General features: G+C 41.8%; 1 protein-coding gene across 1 annotated transcript; it reads left to right on the plus strand.

Moving 5' to 3' along the window:
• The first annotated feature begins 580 nt into the window (after nucleotides 1–580).
• On the plus strand, nucleotides 581–13,015 carry LOC111140961 (kelch-like protein 23). The gene is made up of 3 exons (XM_022493276.1): nucleotides 581–1,808; nucleotides 4,989–5,141; nucleotides 12,407–13,015. Exons 1-3 carry the CDS (start codon nucleotides 581–583, stop codon nucleotides 12,715–12,717), a joined length of 1,692 nt encoding a protein of 563 aa, XP_022348984.1. The 3' UTR covers nucleotides 12,718–13,015.
• Nucleotides 13,016–21,627: the final 8,612 nt, after the last annotated feature.

Consider the following 21,627-nt stretch of genomic DNA (forward strand, 5'->3'; position numbering starts at 1 on the left):
GGGAGGGGGCGCGGGGATGGAGGGGCCGTGGAGGGGCCGCGGCTCGGCCGCTTTCTTTTCTCTCCTTTCTCAAGCAGAAAGGTACAGGGTTTCCCTTTTCCGAGATTTCTTCCTTTCCATTTCTATTTCGATCCTCTCTTTCTTGGCAGCTCGATGCGACTTGCAAGGGAGATGGAGCTAGTGAAAAAAGGTTGCATTGGGGCCGAGCCGAGACGGCCAAAGTCCGGTCTCTAGTGGGGCAACCCCTCGGACAGTTGGTTTGCCAAGCGGGGTCCTCTCGGACAGCCAGCTCGGGTCCGATTGCGGAGACTGGGCGAATGGGGTAGCAAATCAATATTTCTAATTTAAAAGATTACTGAAAACCCTGGGGGCCTCGTTTCAGGCTCCAAGCTACCCCGAATTTAAATTGGCCATCACATAAACTATGAAATAGTCTATCCACATTTTGCGTTTCTTACTTAGAATGCTGAACTTAGTCTAGGTTTGGAGTATGTGCGATGCTAATCAATCATCGCAAGGATTGGCGTCCTTGGCATTGATTATTTGCCGTAATCTGCAAAATTGAAAACCCGTTTATTTCATGTTTATTGCAGCCATGGCTCTAAAAGGACAAGAAGATTATATTTACCTTTTCAAGGATACAGCGCATCCAGTCGATTTTCTGGATGCATTCAGAACATTCTACTTGGATGGATTATTTACTGATATTACCCTTCAGTGTCCTTCAGGCATAATCTTCCATTGTCACCGAGCTGTTTTAGCTGCTTGCAGCAATTATTTTAAGGCAATGTTCACAGCTGATATGAAAGAAAAATTTAAAAATAAAATAAAAATCTCTGGCATCCACCATGATGTTTTGGAAGGCCTTGTGAATTATGCATACACTTCCCAGATTGAAATAACTAAAAGAAACGTTCAAAGCCTCCTTGAAGCAGCAGATCTGCTACAGTTCCTTTCGGTAAAGAAAGCTTGTGAGCAGTTTTTGGTAAGGCACTTGGATATTGATAATTGTATTGGAATGCACTCCTTTGCAGAATTTCACATGTGTCCAGAACTAGAGAAGGAATCTCGAAGAATTCTCTGTTCAAGGTTTAAGGAAGTGTGGCAGCAAGAAGAATTTCTGGAAATCAGCCTTGAAAAGTTTCTCTTTATATTGTCCAGAAAGAATCTCAGTGTTTGGAAAGAAGAAGCTATCATAGAGCCTGTTATTAAGTGGACTGCTCATGATGTGGAAAATCGAATTGAATGCCTGTATAACTTACTAAGCTATGTAAACATAGATATAGATCCAGTGTATTTAAAAACAGCTTTAGGTCTTCAAAGAAGCTGCCTACTAACTGAAAATAAGATACGATCTCTAATATACAATGCTCTGAATCCCCTGCATAAAGAGATTTCCCAGAGGTCCACAGCCACAATGTACATCATTGGAGGTTATTACTGGCATCCTTTATCAGAGGTTCACATATGGGATCCTCTGACAAATGTTTGGATTCAGGGAGCGGAAATACCAGACTATACTAGGGAGAGCTATGGTGTTACATGTTTGGGACCCAACATTTATGTAACTGGGGGTTATAGAACGGATAACATAGAAGCTCTTGACACAGTGTGGATCTATAACAGTGAAAGTGATGAATGGACAGAAGGTTTGCCCATGCTCAATGCCAGGTACTACCACTGTGCCGTCACCTTGGGTGGCTGCGTCTACGCTTTAGGCGGTTACAGGAAAGGGGCTCCTGCAGAAGAGGCCGAGTTCTATGATCCATTAAAAGAGAAATGGATTCCTATTGCAAACATGATTAAAGGTAAGTCCGGATTATATTTACTCTCTAATTTTCTGGATGTTTGAGGTTAGGCCAGTGGTCTAAATTATCCTGCAGAGAACTTTAAAAAGAATGCATCACTTTGGAATGCTATCCAGGAACTATAATAGATTATACAAATAATAGTGGACAGAATGTTCCAAGTAGAAGCACAGTAGAGCAGTCCCCAACTTGTCTGAGGTTATGTGATTAGAGAATGTTCCTCAGACTAGAAAAATATCATTTATATAAGAAAACAGTATAATTCATCCCACTTACTCTACAGCCTGTTTCAAGTTTAGATCTTGCTTCAGGTCCTAAGAATTTATATTTAAGTCAAAGGCTAAATGAAAAGAGAAAGTTGGGTGGTTTTATTAGTTCTTATTTATTTATTTATGCTCTTGAAATTGAACCCTTTATATTTTTATATTTAAAAGTTCTGCTTTTAAATATTCAGTCTTTTCCCTCCCATTATCTGATCATCTCTCTCTTTTAAAAGGTCTTTCATTAAAACCTTGAAAGGTTCGGTCCCTGTAGAGTGTAACAAATTACATTCTCTCAAAAAGTAGAGATAGATAGCCCCTGCTTTTTGTGATTCAAGTCTTTCTTCCTAAGGTGAAAGATAGGGGCAGATCCCATCCCCTCCCTCCTGTGGTCCACACAGCCAGGCACACTATTGGGTTTCAATGTCTGTCTGATAAACACTCTATTTTCTGCTGTGTTCAGTACTCGATTAGCCTTGCTCTCCTTCCCTCCCACTGGCAAAAAAGTTAAACTGGAATCTTACTTAATTACATTTATTCATTTGTGCTGGGGAGTTGCACAAAAACAACTGGTAGGTTGTTTCTAAATTTGTGTCATTTTATTCCAAATGTTTCTTCCCAGGCCTTTCTGTTTCTGTTTTAATACTACTGAGGGTGTGGGAATCTGACCTGGTCTGGGAGTCTGACCTGGTGTGATCGTTGGGACAGGCAGGAAGCCAGAGAGGCAGAACGGTCTTGTGATCAGGCACATTGCTCCTGAAGCCAAACTGCTTGAGTCCAAATCCTGACTTTCCATTTCCTTGTTGGAGTGCTCAGGCAAATTGTTTCATCTCCCCGTGCCCCGGTTTTATTGTCTGTACAGTGGGAGAGACAACATTATGAAGCTCAGGGCTTTGAGAGGATTAAGTGAATTTATGCATGTAAGGTGTGTAGAACGGGGTCTGGAGCAAGGGAAGCACTCAGTGTCAGGAGTTGTTGTAGGTATTATTGTCACTATTTGTTGTTCATTATTGTCATAATGAAGGCCCTTATTAAAAAAAACACGTCAACGTTGACAGAGCAAAATTATCTTTCATAGGAAATCATGTCCGCTCTCCTGCACGCATGAAGGTTCAGTAGTGGTTGGTAGAGGGGGACAAGGGAGGTTAGAGCCCCCCTGCTGTTGCCACTCTTGTTTTGGGCTCTGCCTGAGCTTAACTGCCCATTCCTGGTCTCCTCCCCAGGATGGTCCTCAGTGTCCTCCTGACTCCTTTCCTACTAAAGAAACAAGGAAGGTTCAAATACTGTAGCGGCTGTTGTCAACCTGGATACATTTCTACCTCTCTTTCTTGATGACAGGTACCGGTTGCCATGGTTTCATAGTTCAGAGCATATTTCCATGAGGAGGAAAGTTGGTTACTTTATTGTGATCTTTAAACATCATATTTGAAACATGCCTGCTGAAAAGAAATGCTTCCGTGGTGGGTTCACTGTTAAAGAAAGCCTTGTGTGTTCTTGCCTTCACCTTGAGTGGAATGGGAGACCCTCATACACCAAAGTACCTCCCGTGCCACCCCCCCCACCCCCCCCCCCCACCCCAGCTGGGTCTGAAATCCCAAAGTTTTAGTTACACTTTAACCTTGAAGTCTGATTCCTGGTTATATCTGATCATCCTTGGGAAGGGTAATCCTGTATCCGTTCTATCCAGCTTTGGACAGTGCTGGTTTTGAACTCTAAGTTTCTCATTTTTCTGTTGCAAGGGTAACATTACTTTTCCCAGTTTGTTTCCTTTTGTAGTCATGACGTGAACGATCAGCTTCCTCTGGTAATCAGAACTTAAATTGTGTAGAGTCAAATTTCAAATTCATTTCCTTTTTTGGTTTAGGGATGTACAGAGAAGAAATAAATACTTGGCTGTTTAGGAGCTCCTGACTTCTTTTTTCTCCCTCATCATAACTACCCTGCGTATAAACTCACATTTATGCTGGAGTAGAAACGCACAAGGAGATTAAACTGCATCCTGCATGTGTCAGTGGTAAACAACTGTTGGTTGAAAGACTAAACTGACGTGTTCGACCAAAATGAGCCTCATCTTACTTCCTCGGAGCTTCTTTTTCTGCCGAACTCATTCCTTCCTCCCCATTTTCCTAGAGCATCAGCATTTCCCAATTTCCCGAACTTAGGACCTCATCATCAGTTTTGCTTGTTTCTGACATAGTCAGGCATCAAGGCTTATGTGTTTATCTGTCTCTCCTACCTCCATGCCCTTCCCTCCACACCCAAAACCCCTTCTAAATTGGGCCCTCAATACTTCCTACCTGGGCCAATATCTGGATGTCTGACTCTTTTTGTCCTTCTGCTTCTGTAGTCTCTCTCTTCCTCTGTTTAAAAATCTTTAAAGTCTTGCTGAATGAAGTCTTCATTTCATAGTTGGGGGTCAGGACCCTTTGTGGCATGGCTTCCAACTTACTGTGTCAGCTTCAATTCCCATCTGACAACTCCAGCTGGGCCACCTGCCCTTGCACGTGCTGGCATCAAATGGGGATACTCGACGTTGCCCACTGGGTCTTTGCACTTGCCTTTTCCTCTGCGTCGGATGGCTTTCTCTCACCTCTACCTGCCAAAGTCCTACCTGCTGGGACCCAGGTCAAATTCTGCCACCTCCAGCCATCATTTCCTTGCTCAAAGCAGTGTCTCCTGGCTCTGAACATTCACAGTGGTTCTGTACCCTGTGCTCTAAATATTTGGGTAAGTGTCTCACCCTCTTTTAGAAGAGTGAAAGGAACCTTTTGTATTCATTCTTCCATCTCTCATAGCACCTAGCACAGGGCCTGACATCTACTGTCAGTAACAAGAGAAACAATAATGAATTTAGCCCAAATATTCATCATGAAACACAACGATAGATCCATCTGAAGACATGATTTTGATTAACACACAGGCGTGGGAAACGCGACTGCCTGCGTCTTACACGAAGTTATCTATGTCATTGGCGGCCACTGTGGCTACAGAGGGAGCTGCACCTACGACAAGGTCCAGAGCTACAACTCAGATATCAATGAGTGGAGCCTCATCACCTCCAGTCCACATCCAGGTAATTAAATACTGTTGCAGAGAGCACATGTTGTAATACAGTTTAGACTATGAGGGACAGCTAAAAATGTCCTGGAAAAAGAAAATGCTAGACTTAGAGCAGACTACCCATGGGTGTAATTAGAAGGCTCAAAATATTCATATGTCCATCTAACAGTAATCACAGGCTATTCTGATTAGATCACATCTACAAATACTTTCCCTGATGTCTTTATGAGACACATTTTAAGCCTGGGTGGTTAAAAATGGTAGTTTCTTTTTAAAATTTTCTTCACCTGGGTTCTTTTGTTGTGTTTCTTATTCCTCTGTTGTGTGCTTTCTTTCATGTATATGCATTATATGAAACACAATTCTTGTAGACAGTTAAAAAGCACTAGTCTGATACAAATGGCCAACAGACACATGAAAGAATGTTGAACATCACTTGGCATCAGGGAAATACAAATCAAAACCACAATGAGATTCCCCCTCACGACAGTCAGGAGGGTTGAAATTAACAAGTCAGTAAATGACAGATGTTGGCAAAGATGAGGAGAAAGGGGAACTGTCTTACACTGTTGGTGGGAATGTAAGCTGATGAAGCCGGCCTGGAAAACAGTATGGAGGTTTCTCAAAAAGTTGAAAATAGAGCTACCCTCTGACCCAGCAATCACACTACTGGGTATTTACCCTGAAGATACAAATGTAGTGATCCAAAGGGGCAGCTGCACCCCAATGTTTATAGCAGCAATGTCCACAATAGCCAAACTATGGAAATAGCCTAGATGTCCATTGACAGAGGAATGGATAAAGAAGATGTGGAATATATATATACACAATGAAATATTACTCAGCCATCAGAAAGGATGAATACTTACCATTTACATGGACATGGTTGGAACTGGAGGGTGTTGTGCTGAGCTAAATAAATCAATCAGAGGAAGACAGTTAGCCTATGGTTTCACTCAAATGTAGAATATAAGAAACAGCGCAGAGGACCACACGGGAAGGGAGGGAAAACTAAATGGGAAGTTATTGGAGAGGGAGAAAAACCATGAGAGACTCTTAACTATAGGAAACAAACGGAGTGTTGCTGGAGGGGAGGTGGGGAGATGAGGTAAATGGGTAATGAGCATTAAGGAGGGCATGTGAGGTGATGAGCACTGGATGTTACATGCAACTGATATATTATTAAACACTACATCTGAAACTAACGATGTACTATATGTTGGCTAATTGAATTTAAATTTTAAAAAGTCACCAAACTGTCAAAAAAAACAAAACAAAACACTAGTCTGTCAAACAGTTGGGGGGAGTGCCTGTTGATTGAGTTCAACAGGAGGTGGTTTCTTCTTTTAAAAGCATGTTCTTTCTGGGTCTTGATAACTATTAAGCACTTACTCCTGGGATGGGCAGAACCCTGTGTTAGCCTTACTTTAACAATCAGGAAGGGGACATGTGGTCTGCCCATAAGGAATGGCTAGCCTTCTGCCTACTGTGCCATTGTTCTTTGACTTGTCTCTTTATGAAGAGCTCCGAGAAATATGAGCCATAGCCTGTTACAGTTATGGTGTATGTTTGAGACTTTTCATTAGGAAAGATTTATATCACTATATCACTATACTACTTTGAATCATTTTCCATATAGCATAAGGCTTCTATCTCTGTGAGTCATTGGTGAGCATGGTTGAAATTCGCAAGCTTGAACCATCCCAGAGTGATAGTAACAGTTAACCTTCCTGAACACTTTCTACAGGTCGGGTACTGACTAAGCACTTTACACATAATATTACCTTAATTTATGTCTATAGCCCTGTGAATAGGTATTGTTTATACCCATTTTACATATTTAGAAATGGTGGCAAGAAAGGATAAGGTCACACAGTTTGGAAGTGGTGGACCAAGGTTCAGTTCGGCAGTCTGATGGCATACTCCATGCTACAGCGTCTAAGCAGCCTCCCTCTCCTTAAGGGAGTGGAGCAGGCTGTCCTGCTCTGGACCAGTGCAGCTGGATCCACCCCAGCAACAAACATTTCATCTCACGGTTCAGGGGAAGCACTCTGCACCTGGGCTGCAGCTCCATATGCCACAGGCTTTGCCTAACAAGAGACTTCAGCCACAGCCTGTCCTGGCTCTGAAGACATCATGGAACAGGCTGCCTTCTCCCTCCTAGTAGCCCAGATATATTAGCTCAGACCCCCCACCACTTTCTGTTATGACCAATGAAGTTATAATGGAAAATAATAATACCAGCTCAAATTGAGCTATAGCTAACATTTATTTAGTTAGTATGAGCCAGGCACTAACTATTCCAGTAATTTTTTATGTCGTATCTGTTTAAACCTCATAGCAATCCTGTGAGCTAGGTACTACTATTTCAATTTGCAGGTCACTGGGGCACAGAGACAGTAAATAAATTGCCCAAGATCAGCTAGCTAGGGCTTGTTAGAGGTGAAGTTCAAATCCAGGCAATCTGGCGGGGAGGCCATGTTTTTAAGAACTGCTTCTTCCCCCTGTTAATCTTATCAGTTAGACATGACTTTGATATCTTTACAAAGAAAATCCAATATATGAAAAGTCGTATTAACAAATTAGAGGGCAATTATTTACATTACCAATTTAATATATATTTAATATAAGGGATCCTCCAAACATCTTATAACATATTTAAGCTACATGTACCTTGTTCACTGCTTGAACAGGAGTCTGAAAGGCAATGAGATGTAAGCCAAAGCATGAAAATCCATGGCCAACTGAAAAATCAATCAGAAATAAATACTAAATTTGACTATAAATCAATGGGAACATATAATAATGTTTGTTAAGTTTTGCTTTCCATTGGACTTTTTCCTGACATAATGCAAGACACAAAGGTAGCAAATTGGTACCCTGCCTGGTCTGTTCTTTTTGGCTTTCAGTGCTTAAGATATTTTTAACTGGCTTGCTACCAATATTTAAAATCTAGGAGATTTCAAATAAAAGTCATGATTTCTGGCCTTTGGAAAAATTGTAGCAACCTTGGACCACATTCCCTTCTGGCAGAGATCACTGGAGCCACGTAGTGGCTGCTCACTTTTCAATGGCACCTGCATGCTCCATTTCCCTAGTCTCTTCGATTCTCATCCCGTCATAGACCTGGGGGACTGTGCTCTTGCTTCTCCTCCCCCTGGCCTGCTTCATTCAACTAGTCTGTTAGCTCCTTAGCCCCTGAAGGCATTTGGAGTTGCATCCTGTGAACTGTAGCAAGGTATGCTTCTTCTGCATCGTGGGAGCACCTCCCCAGGAATGTACAGTGCCAGTCTTGAGCCTCCCTTACAGATACATAGCTTAGACTACAAAGAAATCATGACTACCGTTATTTTTCAAGGGTAATACAAATGTTATCTTTTTTTCTCTATGCCTTTAAGGGTGGTAGTTTTGTATAGTTAAAAACCAAGGGACTCTAATTCCATTAAATGCAAGATAATATTTATTGAGACCTTACCTTGGGAAAGATACCATTCTCGTTATTCTGTAAGACACAAAGATGATTAAGGGCTTGTCTCTATTGCTACAGGAACCCAGAATCTAGTAGCAAATATACATACATAACAGGAATACAAGGCAGGTATACAAGTAAGTGCTCTTGAAATTGAGGGTAGAAAGAGCTTGAGTCTAATTTAAGGGAAATCTGGAAATCTTAGAATTCCAGGAGTATGTTGTTATGAGTTAGGCCTTAAAGAATGGCTATAATTAAGGTATTTTTTGAAGAAGTGTTTTCTTTTTTTTTTTTTTTAAAGATTTTTTTATTTATTCATTTGACAGATAGAGATCACAAGTAGGTAGAGAGACAGGCAGAGAGAGAGGAGGAAGCAGGCTCCCCGCTGAGCAGAGAGCCCGACGCGGGGCTCGATCCCAGGACCCTGGGATCACGACCCGAGCCGAAGGCAGAGGCTTTAACCCACTGAGCCACCCAGGCGCCCCTGAAGAAGTGTTTTCTGGCAGAAGGGAGCCAGTGGTGGGAAGCAGGAAGGCAAGTTCCAGGTTTATTTGGGTACTCGGGAGTGGATGTGTATGATGAGATGTGAGAGGGTAGAATGAGAGATTGGATGGGAGAGTTCGGCTGAAGAGCATTTCCCAGAGGGCTTCCAATGACAGTCAGGAGAAGTTTAAAAATGGAGAACTACCAAAGGTCTTGAATCTTGTAGAATAGATTAGGAGAAAGACAGCAGGGAAATCTGTTAAAATTGTCATAATACACCAGATGAGATATGCTGAAAGCCTGAAAGCGGTAGGAGGTGAAAACGTGTAGATGTGAGGAATGTTATGCATTCAACATGAGAGAGTTGAGAGCTGAGTTGGAACTCAGTTTTATAGTTAACTGTGGAGGACTGGTTGGAGCACCCACGAGAGCTGTCCATCAAGGATTGGGAAATACGGGTCTGCAGCTCAGGAGGAAGAGTGGGGCCGAATTTAGAGATCAAGGTGTCCTTTGCTTGGAGGCTATGGCTGTGGGTGTGGAGATGGTTGAGGTGCATTGGGAGGATAGGACTAAGAGTACAGCTATGCACACAGTCTTGGGAAACAGCACTGTTTAAGGGATGAGCTGGGAAGGAAGAGTGTGGGAAGACCAGGGAAGAAGCAGAAAGTAATAAAGGGATAAAACCTATGGAGAGCTACATCAAATGGGAAGAAAGTTCTCTCCTGGCTCTGCCATTTATTTACATGGCTAGTCGTGGACAGTGGCTTAAGCTCTTGGGTCTTACTTTTTAGTAAAGAAGTTAGATTAGATAAGCTTTACAGGTCTTTTCAATGTGAATAATCTTAGGAAAAAAGTCTAAATCATTTCAGTGGATATTGAATACCTGAAAATATTGTGGTTGTCTGTGAACCCCTGCATGGCTTTCTTCATATCACTCATGCAACACTGAATACAGACTGTTGTGTGTTTATAGTGAATATTTATGTGTAAACTTCTTGAGCCACGACAGATGGTGCCATTCTTGTGCTTAGTTTGAAATTGTTCATTCCTTCGTTTGCCCAACAAAGGTTTGCCGAGTATTTCCCGAATGTGATGTGTAGTGCTAGGAGCTCAATAAACAAGGCACAGTCCTTTGGGCTCAGTAGCTTTGTAGAGTGACCAACAGGAAAAAAGCAGTTACACCTGTGGAAGAAAAAGTTTCCATCAACAATAACAGAAGGTTATGTTGTATTTGGGTAACAGGAAAAAAACTATCAGGAAACACCTTATTTTATTTACTTTTTTTCTGTTCTTTAAAGTTTATTTATTTGAGTAATCTCCATACAGAACATGGGGCTTGAATTCACAACGCTAAGATCAAGAGTTGCATACTCTTCCAACTGAGCCAACCAGGTGCCCCAGGAATCACCTTATTTTAAACATTTTTCCTGCTATAGGAAGATCAAGATATTTTTCTTAAGAACCACAAATTGAGGATTTTTTGCTAAACTTTGAAATTTAAGAAAAGCCTAGTGAACTTGTTGAATCACACCAACTGATAAAATTTCCGAATTATTAATTTTCACAACCATTTGATAGAATCATTCATATAATTTACATAAACAATGTTTCACAAGTACCAAAACAAATTCTACAAAACTTCTGCATATATAATAACTGGAAACCCGGGTAAAATAAATGGGGCTTTACAGGGGTAGGAGAATTCTTGTTTTCCTCGCTGTCAGATACTTGAGAACAACAGTATGTGGACTCATCTTCTGAGATTTTTCCTTAGCCATTGAAACTGAGATAGCAAGAACTTTACTGATAAGAATGTGCTTACCTTCTTAAAGGGGAAATCACATTTTTGATTATACATTCCCTCTTTCTGAAGGGGGGCTTATAAGCTTTGTTTTTTCCCCACAAAATAATGGGAGTGCACATTTGGGTGCAGAGGGTACAAGTTCCAATTCATTCATTGATCCAACAAACTTTAATGAGTCCTTACAAGGTTCCAGACACTTGCCATTCCCCAACAGGGATGGAATAGTGGGCAGGATGCAGGTCCTACACTGTCGGAGGGGAGACGGACAGTCACCAAGAAACGTCAGACAGTGAGAAGTGTTGTGGAGAACATGAAAGCGGGTGAGGTGGTGGGGATGCCTGCCTGGCCACGTCAGGCTGGGTAGTTAGGGGAGGGCCCTCTGAGGATATGACCGTAAGATGAGATCTGGATTACAAGAAGGGGGCGGCTGTGCCAAGTCCTGGGAGCAGAAGTTTCTAGGCAGGAGGAAGCCCTCAGCAATAGCAAGCTGAGTCTTCATTTATTTGCCATAATGTTCGGGCCCCTGACAAGTCCTGCTCCTTCTCCCGGCCTGCAGCTAGGGGTGTTTAAGTGTATCCTATGGTTGGTATTCCCAGAGAATGAACTCACAGGTTAGTAGTGGTGCTGGAAAGGGGGACAAGGAAGAAGCACGGCTGGGATCAGGGTGAGGCAGAGCGATGCCAGAGGCACAGAGTCCGAGTCCCTCAGAGAATGAGAGCAGCAGCCTTGCATTTGGTACCTCGGACGCCTCGCCTCAGCTGCCTCACCTGCCTCGCCTGCGTCGCCTGAGGGACAGTGCTGGGAAGGGAGAGGAAGTGAGGTTCCAGAAGAGCTGGGTGCCTTGATTGCCTGTGGGTGGCAGGGAGCGGAGGGAGAGGAATAAATAATATGGGAAAAATTAAAACAGCCCAGAAGGCTGACCCACCTCCTCCCAACTCCAGAGGCAGACTCCCAGCCCGGGATCCAGACCCCACACAGCAGCTGTCTGCCTTTGAGCTGCTTTTGGTCTCTTAGGATCATAGACTCTAGATCCCCACTAATCTGGTTTTGTCTTTTTTGAGCAGCAGTGTGAGAGAGGCAAGCCAGGTCCTTCGTCCTGCCCCCGGCACTGCAGACGCTACAGAGTGCCTGCCCCTGGTTGTAGGGGTGGCCACTAAGACCTGAAGGAGCCTACACCAGTTCTCTCAGACGTCTTCACATCAGAATGTCAGGGGGTCTCCACAACTTGTACCCAGAGTGTAGAATAAAAGGTGTCTGTGCTGGGTAGTGGTCTGAGGAGGACTTCCTCCCTGGCACCCTGTAAAGCCAGAGGAGGGACCACCTGAGAGAGAATGGCAGGGAGAGGCAGTCTGAATCAGGTGATAGGGGATCGATTTTAAGGCTCAGTATTGTGGTAGAGGAATCAGAATATCAAGACGACTCGATTTTTGTATGCTGCATTGTAAGGGATTCTTACATCACCAGCCTAAGGGATCTCTGTTTGTTATCCTAATAAAATTTTGCTTTTTTTTCTTTTTAATAGAATATGGATTGTGTTCAGTTCCATTTGAAAATAAGCTCTATCTAGTTGGCGGACAGACTACAATCACGGAATGCTATGACCCTGAACAAAATGAATGGAGAGAAATAGCTCCCATGATGGAAAGGAGGATGGAGTGTGGTGCCGTCATCATGAATGGATGTATTTATGTCACTGGGGGATATTCCTACTCGAAGGGAACATATCTTCAGAGCATTGAGAAATATGATCCAGATCTTAATAAGTGGGAAATAGTGGGCAATCTTCCAAGCGCCATGCGGTCCCATGGGTGTGTTTGTGTGTATAATGTCTGATTGAATCCGTAGAAGTGGACCCAGTAATCACTGTTTTAGGGTGTAATAATAAAAAGAGAGAGAGAAAGAGAGACAGAATTTGGGATTTGGAGTCCCTTACTTATCGTGTGGCCTGGCACATAATGGGTGAATTCCCATGTCTAACCCCAACTCTTCACCTTAACGCAGTGATTAATGGAAAAATCCTATGTGTATTTACATTTGAATCAGTAGGGTTAACACCCTATAATCTCTGCTTTTCAAGGTAATATGGAATTTTGGACACTTGGCAAAAAGTGAAATACCTTTGGAGTGAATTAATTCTCCTGGTAGCATCAACACTGGGTGCAGGTCAGAACCATTCTTTGGAATGAAATGTCTCTTCTGACCCTGTAATGTACTAGTGTATATTAAGGTTCCATTTAGCTAGCAAGGAATTTGAAACTTTAAGGAGGGACTCTTCTCTACCTCTACAAAATCAACACTTTAAAACAGCATTTTTCCATGGTTAGATGTGTTTAGAATGTGGACTTATTTTAAGTCTTTTTTTCTTTGTAGTGTGTATAATTTATTCTTATTTGCTGACTGCCTGAGGTATACAAGATACTGTGCAAAAGATTATTACTGTTCAGAGTTTACAAACTAAATTTTAAAGAATAGCAAATCTGAACATTTGCAGAGAAAATAGTTAAATATTTGCTAATGCTAAGAACTATTTTTAATTTTCAGCCTTGATGTAAATTGCTAGTTTAGGTGTCTTTAGTTCAAGCAAGTTAGAAAAATCCTCTTTATTCATAAGTGTAGATACATTACTGCATACAAAATTGACTTTTAGAGCCAGAAGGCATGTAGAACAGTTGTGATGTAATAGAAAATACATTGATGAGAAGAAATTTGCATTCATTTCCCAGCTGTGCCACTAACTAGATTTTTTTGTAACTTGAATTGAGTCATAGTCACTTAACCTCTCCCTGATTAGAGCTTCATGACCCATGGACTTTGGGCCACAGATGTGCCTACATGTAGGTCCCCATAACCCCTGGGGCAGCTAGAGGTAGCCTGGGTGGCTGGAGCTTCTGAGCAGAAACACCTTTGTCCACTTTCCCCAGTGTGCCTGCAGTATTACTTTCTGTGTGTGCCAAAACTTGTTAAAAGTTGGGAAGCACTGCTTAAGTTAGCTGAAGTTTTAGTGATCTGGTAGACCATCTCTCCACACTCTTCATTTTCTTAAAGACACAGTAATTATTTTTTAACTTAAAACATGAAAGTTGAAAACTACCTAATGCTTCTGATTTTTTTTTTTTTTTTTAAAGAAAGAGACTGTTCAATGCATTCATTTCAGGTGGCATTTTAAATAGATGCAACCTTTTAGGAATGCAATATGGTACCACATAGAAGGAGCCCAAAAAAGGGCCATATCTCTACCCCATAAATTCTACTCCTAGATTTGTAACATAAAGAATAATATAAAAACAAAACAAAGGGAAATGCATGAGGATGTTTATGTCTGCATTATTTATAATAGCAAAAAAAATTGGAAATAGTCTATGTGTCAAAGAAGAAAGTGGGCTGATAAAATAATAAAGTATCATACTGCCATTAAAATAATTATTTGGAAGACTGTAAAAACATGGTTGTGTCTGTGATACGGTAAGTCAAATAAGCACAATAGAAAAGAGTATGCGTTCTATGATTGTGACTTCGTAAATCTTTTTGCATGTGGAAGGTAATATGCAAAACAAATCCTTTGTGTTAGTGTAGGGGGATGTGGAATGATTTTTAATTTATTTAAATGGTTTTCTTTAATATTTGTGTTTTCAATAAAAATAAGTAAATCACTGTATATGTGGTAAAACTGCTTGAATTTGGCCTGAGCGAGTCAAAAGACAGTCAGAGTTAGTGAAACCATTGAGTTATAGACTATTTCAATCTATAATTGGATTATAGACCCTTTTATTGCTTTTAAGAACACTTAGCAATTAATGCTGGTCCAGTCATGTGATGTCCAGTAATGTTTTAGAGATCTGTTTTATGGAATAGATGAAAACAGTTGCAATCACCTTCCTCTGCTTTTAGCCTACCTAGGTCCTGTAAAATCCTGACTCGAGTCCAGCCTCTGGGAATTCTTCCCTGTGGCTCAGCTCAGCCCCAGTAAAACTCCCATTGTCACATTTAAAGAATTTATCATTATATATGTGAAGTATATACAATTTTGAGTTCATGGATCATATCTTATTCTTAGTTTTTTTTTCAAGTCCTAGCATTTCATTTGTCTCTCCAGTGTACTTTTTTAAGAAAGGTGATGGTATTGGTTATTTTTACAAAAAAGCATTCCTCAGGTACTTGAAAGATCTTGAAAATAGTTTGTGGCCTGAGGTATTTAATGTATTGTGCCTATTTTCTGTAAAATTCTGTTTTTGCTATTGCTCTCTGCACACAAGAGTCAGGGAAGGTAAGGTAAACACTTCTGTCAGAATTATCCCAAGTTCCAAATCACTGTAGTATGAGTGAAAAATATTTTACTATAATTAAATGCAAACCATGGCTTTGGAAGGGCCAGCACTATTTTGCAAAATAATTAAAACTGTGGAGGTGATTGTAAGTATGACTGAATTAAGAGAACTCTAAGTATCCAAATTTTAAAGTTACTGTTTCTCAAGGTGCCTGGGGGTGGGGGGGAGCTCAGTCGGCTAAGCATCTGACTCCTGAGTTCTCCTCAGGTCAGGATCTGAGATGTGAGATGGAGACCTGTGTGGGGCTCCATGCTGGGTGGGCAGCCTGCTTACGATTCTCTCTCTCCCTCTCCCTCTGTTCCTCACTCCCACCCACCTCTTTAAATAAATAAATAAATAAATAAATAAATAAAATAAACAAGTTAGCAGTTTCTCACAAGTCATATTTTTAGTTTTGAGCTGCAACTGAAATAGGGTTAGCATCTAGAGAACTTGCTTAAGGTAGTACGTTAGCCTCCGTTTTCACATTCATGTAAATATACGCTTGTGTTAAGGACTGAATGTTTGTGTCCCCCAAAATGCCTAGGCTGAAGCCCTTATCCCCAGTGTGACTGTAGAGGTAGGAAGTACCTCTTCTGGAAGTAATTCAGGTTAACTGAGCTTGTAAGGGTACGGCGCTGATCAAACAGGCTTAGCGTCCTTGTAAGAGACACCAAAGAGCTTTCTCTCTCTCTGCCTGTGTGACACCACGGTGAGAAGGCAGCATCCGCAGGCCGGAAGGAGAGCTCGCACCAGAACCGGGTCTCCTCTCAGACTTCCAGCCTCCAGAACTGTCAGCAAACTTTTGTTGTTTGAGCCGCCCAGTCTGTGATGTTTGGTTGTGGAAGCTGAGCTGCCTCACGCAGCTCTCACAGGCAGTAGTGCTTTACGTGCTGCGGTGTGGGAGCTGAAGCAGCCGGTGTAGACAGTCCATTCCCTAGACAACCCCTGGCCTTTCCCACCCCTCCCACACAAAGCAACCAGAAACACCTGTTTTATTAGTCTGAAAATGTTTGAAACTCTATAAAGACAGCTTCATTTTTCTTAGGTGCTAGTAGACGTAGCTAGCTGGGAGTTTCTGTCTGCCCAGTTCTTTCCAAGACTGTGTCTACTGATGCCCTAACTCCCTGCCCTACAGGGACACCTATGCATTTTGAAATCATGAGTCATAAACTGTTAACTCTTATTTTATTTTATATTATTTGATTTGATTTATTTTTAGAGAGCACAAGCAGGGAGTGGGGGAGGGCAGAGGGAGAGGCGAGAGAAAATCTCAAACAGGCTCCACGCTCAGTGCAGAGCCCAGCGAGGGGCTTGATCTCAGGACCAGGAGATCACAAGAGTGGGTTGCTTAACTGACAGTCACCCGGGCGCCGCCCTAGCTTTCTTTTGTTTTGTTTTTTTTTTTTTTTTAAAGATTTTATTTATTTATTTGACAGACAGAGATCACAAGTAGGCAGAGAGGCAGGCAGAGAGAGAAAGCAGGTCCCTGCTGAGCAGAGAGCCCGATGTGGGGCTCGATCCCAGGACCCTGGGATCACGACCTGCGCTGAAGGCAGAGGCTTTAACCCACTGAGCCACTCAGGCGCCCCCACCTTAGCTTTCTGATTTAAGATGTAATATTCTCTTTGGGGCTTCACTGGAGTGGTATTGAGCGTCTTGCTCAAACCATCAGTGAATATTCTAGATTCCAATAAGCCACAATTTAGGGTGTTCTCTGCTGGCTTAGGAAGAATCAATGTAAATTGTGTTCTGTTGTATGCATAAGATTACCAATATTTCAACTTTACCTTTGAAATTCAAACCATACCACAAGCTCTTACCTCTGTGTACCTGCAAGTGCCTCTCTTACACAGGTTCTCGTAGGGGAATGTGAAATGCCAGAGCTGTGGACTTCAGCCTTAATAGGGAGAGATGGAGCCACTTGTTCCCTAGCACCCTTTGCCTCCCAAAAAACCCACATGCCTTACCACTTTTGTTCACCAACGTAAGACTGGGCTCATGGAATCTGGGAACACTCTTAGCAATGCCTGCCTGACACCAAAACTTGTTAACTACATCTTTCAGTATACATGCAGATGGAGACACAAGGATGGCACTTGTGTTTCCCAGATACATACTTCCGCAGCCCTCTTCTATCTACCCTTTAGCTCTTTCTCCTCCCACCTTCCTCATTAAGGAAATGAGACAAGCCTTCTCCCGGACAAGGAAGTATGGGACCTTGAGCATAGGCAGGCAGGGAGATAAGAGCTTCACTGGTTTCTGTATGATTTCTTAAACCTTTTTGTAAACTGCCAAATAGAATACAAATACAGAAAGCCACATGAAACAAATGAACCGCTTAACGAGTTATAAAAAGGCGAACCCTCTTGTAACTGGCATCCATCAGGACAGAGGACGGCCAACCACTCCAGGGGCACCTCCTGAACACAGCCTCCCACCCCTGCGAATAACCTCTGTTCTTACCGTGGTGATTATTTTCTTTCTTCCACTAGTATTAGCACCTGGATTATTAGTTTCCTGTGGCTGCTATTAAATAATTGTCGGGGGGCGCCTGGGTGGCTCAGTCAGTTAAGCGTCTGCCTTTGGCTTAGGTCATGATCCCAGGGTCCTGGATCAAGCCCTGCATTGGGCTCCCTGCTCAGGGGGGAGCCTACTTCTCCCTCTCCCTCTGCCTGCCACTTCCACTGCTGTGTTCTCTCTGTCAAATAAATAAATAAATAAATAAATACAATCTTAAAAAAAAAAAAGGCACAGTTGCAATTGTCTCCTTTTGATGTTGGCAACCACAGACACTGTGATGAGAAAACTGCTATTTGGAGTTGCTGCTAGGCATTTCTTGGTATGACAACCCTGCTTACACCCAGAGTCTGGATATTTGTTTCTGGAATTTTATTTTTTTAATTGAGGTATAATTGACATACAGTATCCTATTAGTTTCAGGTGTACATCATAGATGATTTCATATTTTTATACATCAGGAAATGATCCTACAAGAAATCTGGTCACCATCTGTCGCCCTATAAAGTGATTACAGTATTATTATGTTCCCTATACTGTACCGTACATGCCAGAGTTTGGATATTTCGATGAAGACCTGAGCTGAGGATCCCCACCCAGGTTCCTGCTTTGCTTTCTCTTGGGTACTTTTAAAATAACCATGTAGAGTGGAGCCTGGAAAAAGTTAGTGGCTTCTGCCCCAACCACCTTATAAGTAATAAGTGCTTGCTACCCTGCTCTCTAGCTCTTGCTCCCTCCTGACCTGGGACAGAAGACTGCCTTTGCCCTGGCTTCTTGTGTGCCCCCTACTCCCCCAACTCTTGGTTTCTGGCATTTGTAATAAATCATGTGACTTTTCTTCCTTCGTGTGAGTGTATGGAAACTATGGCTTCATCAAAATGACCCTGGGCTTTTCACTTCCCCAAAGTGGGAGCTTTGATGCTGAGGAAGCTACCTGCTGATCCCTGTGTGGATGGCTTATGCCTTCTCCTTCAGCAGGACATAATCTGCATATTCTTGATTTAATACACCAGCTAAGGGCCCCCCTAACACAGATACACAATACCTAGATCTTTGATTCCTTAGAGTCTGCCAAATGGTGATTTCCAGTGCTATAATCTTTTCTTCATTTACTAGTTTTTTACCCAGAGGTATAGGAAAAGTAGGATAAATGCTTGATTCTTACCTCTGTGTACCACTTTGCAAAATAAACAGCATCCTTCAAAGGTGATTTATTAGATTTGGTTTCTTTAATCCTTATGAACTTGTGGATTTAAACCTACTTGTCACTTTTAAGTTTATTGTGGTTACTCTTACTGAAGCTTGATTTATTCCATTCTTAAGCTGGTAGAAGGATCTACAGATTGTTTACCAGTTCCTTTTGGCTGAGTCCCAATAGTTTTCCATAGTTTCTTTGCTGATTGGTAGGACAGCATACTCCTCACTCATCTTGTATCTCTCTTGCCTCAAACCCAGAATCTGAGATTTCTCCAAGCATTCCTGGTTTCTTTTACTGAGGAATGTTATTTCACCCAAAGCCTGGGTGCTAGCGATGTTTACTGCTACTAGATTGTTCATTGTTTCTAGGTCTAAAGTTAAAATACATAACAACAATAACACAAAAGACAGGAGGGGGGTAATTAGAGTTAAAATTTTTCTAAGGTCTTAACATTGTCAGGGAAGTGCTAAAAGCACTCTAGGGTGTTTAACCAACCTCTTCTATCCTAATATCTGTAGATCCCTTTTGCCACAGGAAGTCTCTGGTTCTCAGAGTCACCTGGGATACTAGAATTAGAATATCACACTATAGATCATTTGCTTTCTGCCACATCTTACACACACACACATACACACACCACTCTCAGAATAACAGTACTAATGTGCAGATGAGTATGCATTTTTCAGTAATTTGGGGCTGATTTAAAATTCCAAACAGAAAGTAGATGTAGTGGTAAGGCTGAAACTAGCTCGCTACCACCTGAGACTTGGGGTTTTAGTTAGACAGAAGGAAAGAATGGTAAGGAATTCCAGCCAGGAAGTCTAAACATAAGTAAAAAGTAAGAACATTTTAGAGGATCTTATTCTTCACAATTAAAAAAAAATTTTTTTAAAGCAATATCTATACCCAACGTGGGACTTGAACTTGTAACTCCAAGATCAAGAGCCACATGCTCTACTGACTAAGCCAACCAGCACCCCCAAGTTCCTCATAATTTTTGAAGGTCTTTGAAACAGTCTTTGTTAGACCTTCCTTCCGCTTTTCCATCCTCCAATTTCTAACAGAAGGCATTTATGCTTGGGGACTTAACCGAGAGCTTTTGGGAGGACTCTTCCAGATAACAATTCTCCCTTGTCAACACGTTAGGAAGTCTAATGAACACAAAAGACATGTAAAATTATTTTCAACTGTTTTTAAGAAAAATAAAGAAACCCAAAGTTACTGGCTGAAAAATTTACCTATTCTATTTACCTCTGCTTTTAAAAGAAGTGAGGAAGGCAAAGTGAAGGAGTCCTTGGCCTTTGTCTCCTCGAACAAGAAAAAGCTTCTCTAAAGAAGGTCTGGGTCAGGAATTGCACAGTTGAGAAGCCCCACGTAGCCAAACATCCATGCAGCCACACCCAAATCACAGCACACACCCGGTAACGAAATTATTGGCAAGTTTAAACCAAAACTGCACCCAATATAAACTACTGTTATTCTCTTGGCTGGACAAAACTTCAGTCTTCAGGTGCATTTTGTGGCTTTGTGTTTCCTTTTAGAGTTTTTCATCTTGTATACCTGTAATATTTTGAACAGCTGCTCTAACTGGGCATTCCTCCATAGTGACATTCGCCTTCTGAGAACCTCTGTGTCTTTATGCTACAAGTTATAAATAAATATGTTCTTGGCCATTGCAGTAGATGAGCTGAAGCTTTGAACTGTTGGTTTTTTTGTTTTTTGTTTTTTTTCCCAGTGAGGAAGCTCAGGTTTTATGAGAAAATATAACAAAACATCTGTGGGAATAGCTCAGCATCCTGTCTCATAAATTCAGGATTAGAAACTTTCTCATCAGACTCTTGTCTTTTCTTCCCCTTTCCCTGTCTATAAAAACCAAACATTTAGAAGAGTTTAAGATGAGGGTAAGGAGAGCCACCAACCCAGCTCTCCAGTGATACACTTAAGAGGGCAATCAAGAAAAATGTACCAAAATTACAAATGAAAAATCCTTTTGAACGAGCAGAGAACTTTATTAGCGTGGGATCACTTCTCATCTCCTATGGGTCCTTCCAGGCAGAAGCAGCTCTGCTAGTTTAATATCCTTGGCTTCTCTTGCTTCTCCCCAGGGAAGGAGGGATGGCTTTCCTAATTATTAAATGTATCAAGAATAAACTGGGAAGATTCGCCTCAGCCTCTCTTCTTCCTAGAACCTGCACAGGGAGGCCTATAGTTGATCAACATTGCCATGATTAAATGGAAAGAGATTGAGAATTAGGAAGCCCCTTTATCTGCAAATATAAGTCACATTCTTCAACATCAGTTTTTATCAGTAATAAAGGTCATCTTTTGATTACCTATTTGCTTAATTCTTTGTCTTATTCCTCCATTGGCTCAAAAGTTGGGTGAGGATGAGGGAAGTTATTAATTGCTCTAAGACCCAAGCACACATCCAAGAATAATCCTATAGATACATTTATATATGCATGAAATGACACATAGATAAAATTATTCATTGCAACGCTGTTTATAACAGCAAAAGACTGAAAGCAATCTGAAAGCCATGTGGAATTACCAAAATAAATTAAGACAATATTGCACAGGGCGCCTGGGTGGCGCAGTTGGTTGAGGGACTGCCTTCAGCTCAGGTCATGATCCTGGAGTCCCGGGATCAAGTCCCACATCGGGCTCCCAGCTCCATGGGGAGTCTGGTTCTCCCTCTGACCTTCTCCCCTCTCTTGCTCT

Source organism: Enhydra lutris, unplaced genomic scaffold, assembly GCF_002288905.1.
Source record: "Enhydra lutris kenyoni isolate GAN:26980312 unplaced genomic scaffold, ASM228890v2 scaffoldscaffold1, whole genome shotgun sequence".
NCBI classification, from domain to species: Eukaryota; Metazoa; Chordata; class Mammalia; order Carnivora; family Mustelidae; genus Enhydra; species Enhydra lutris.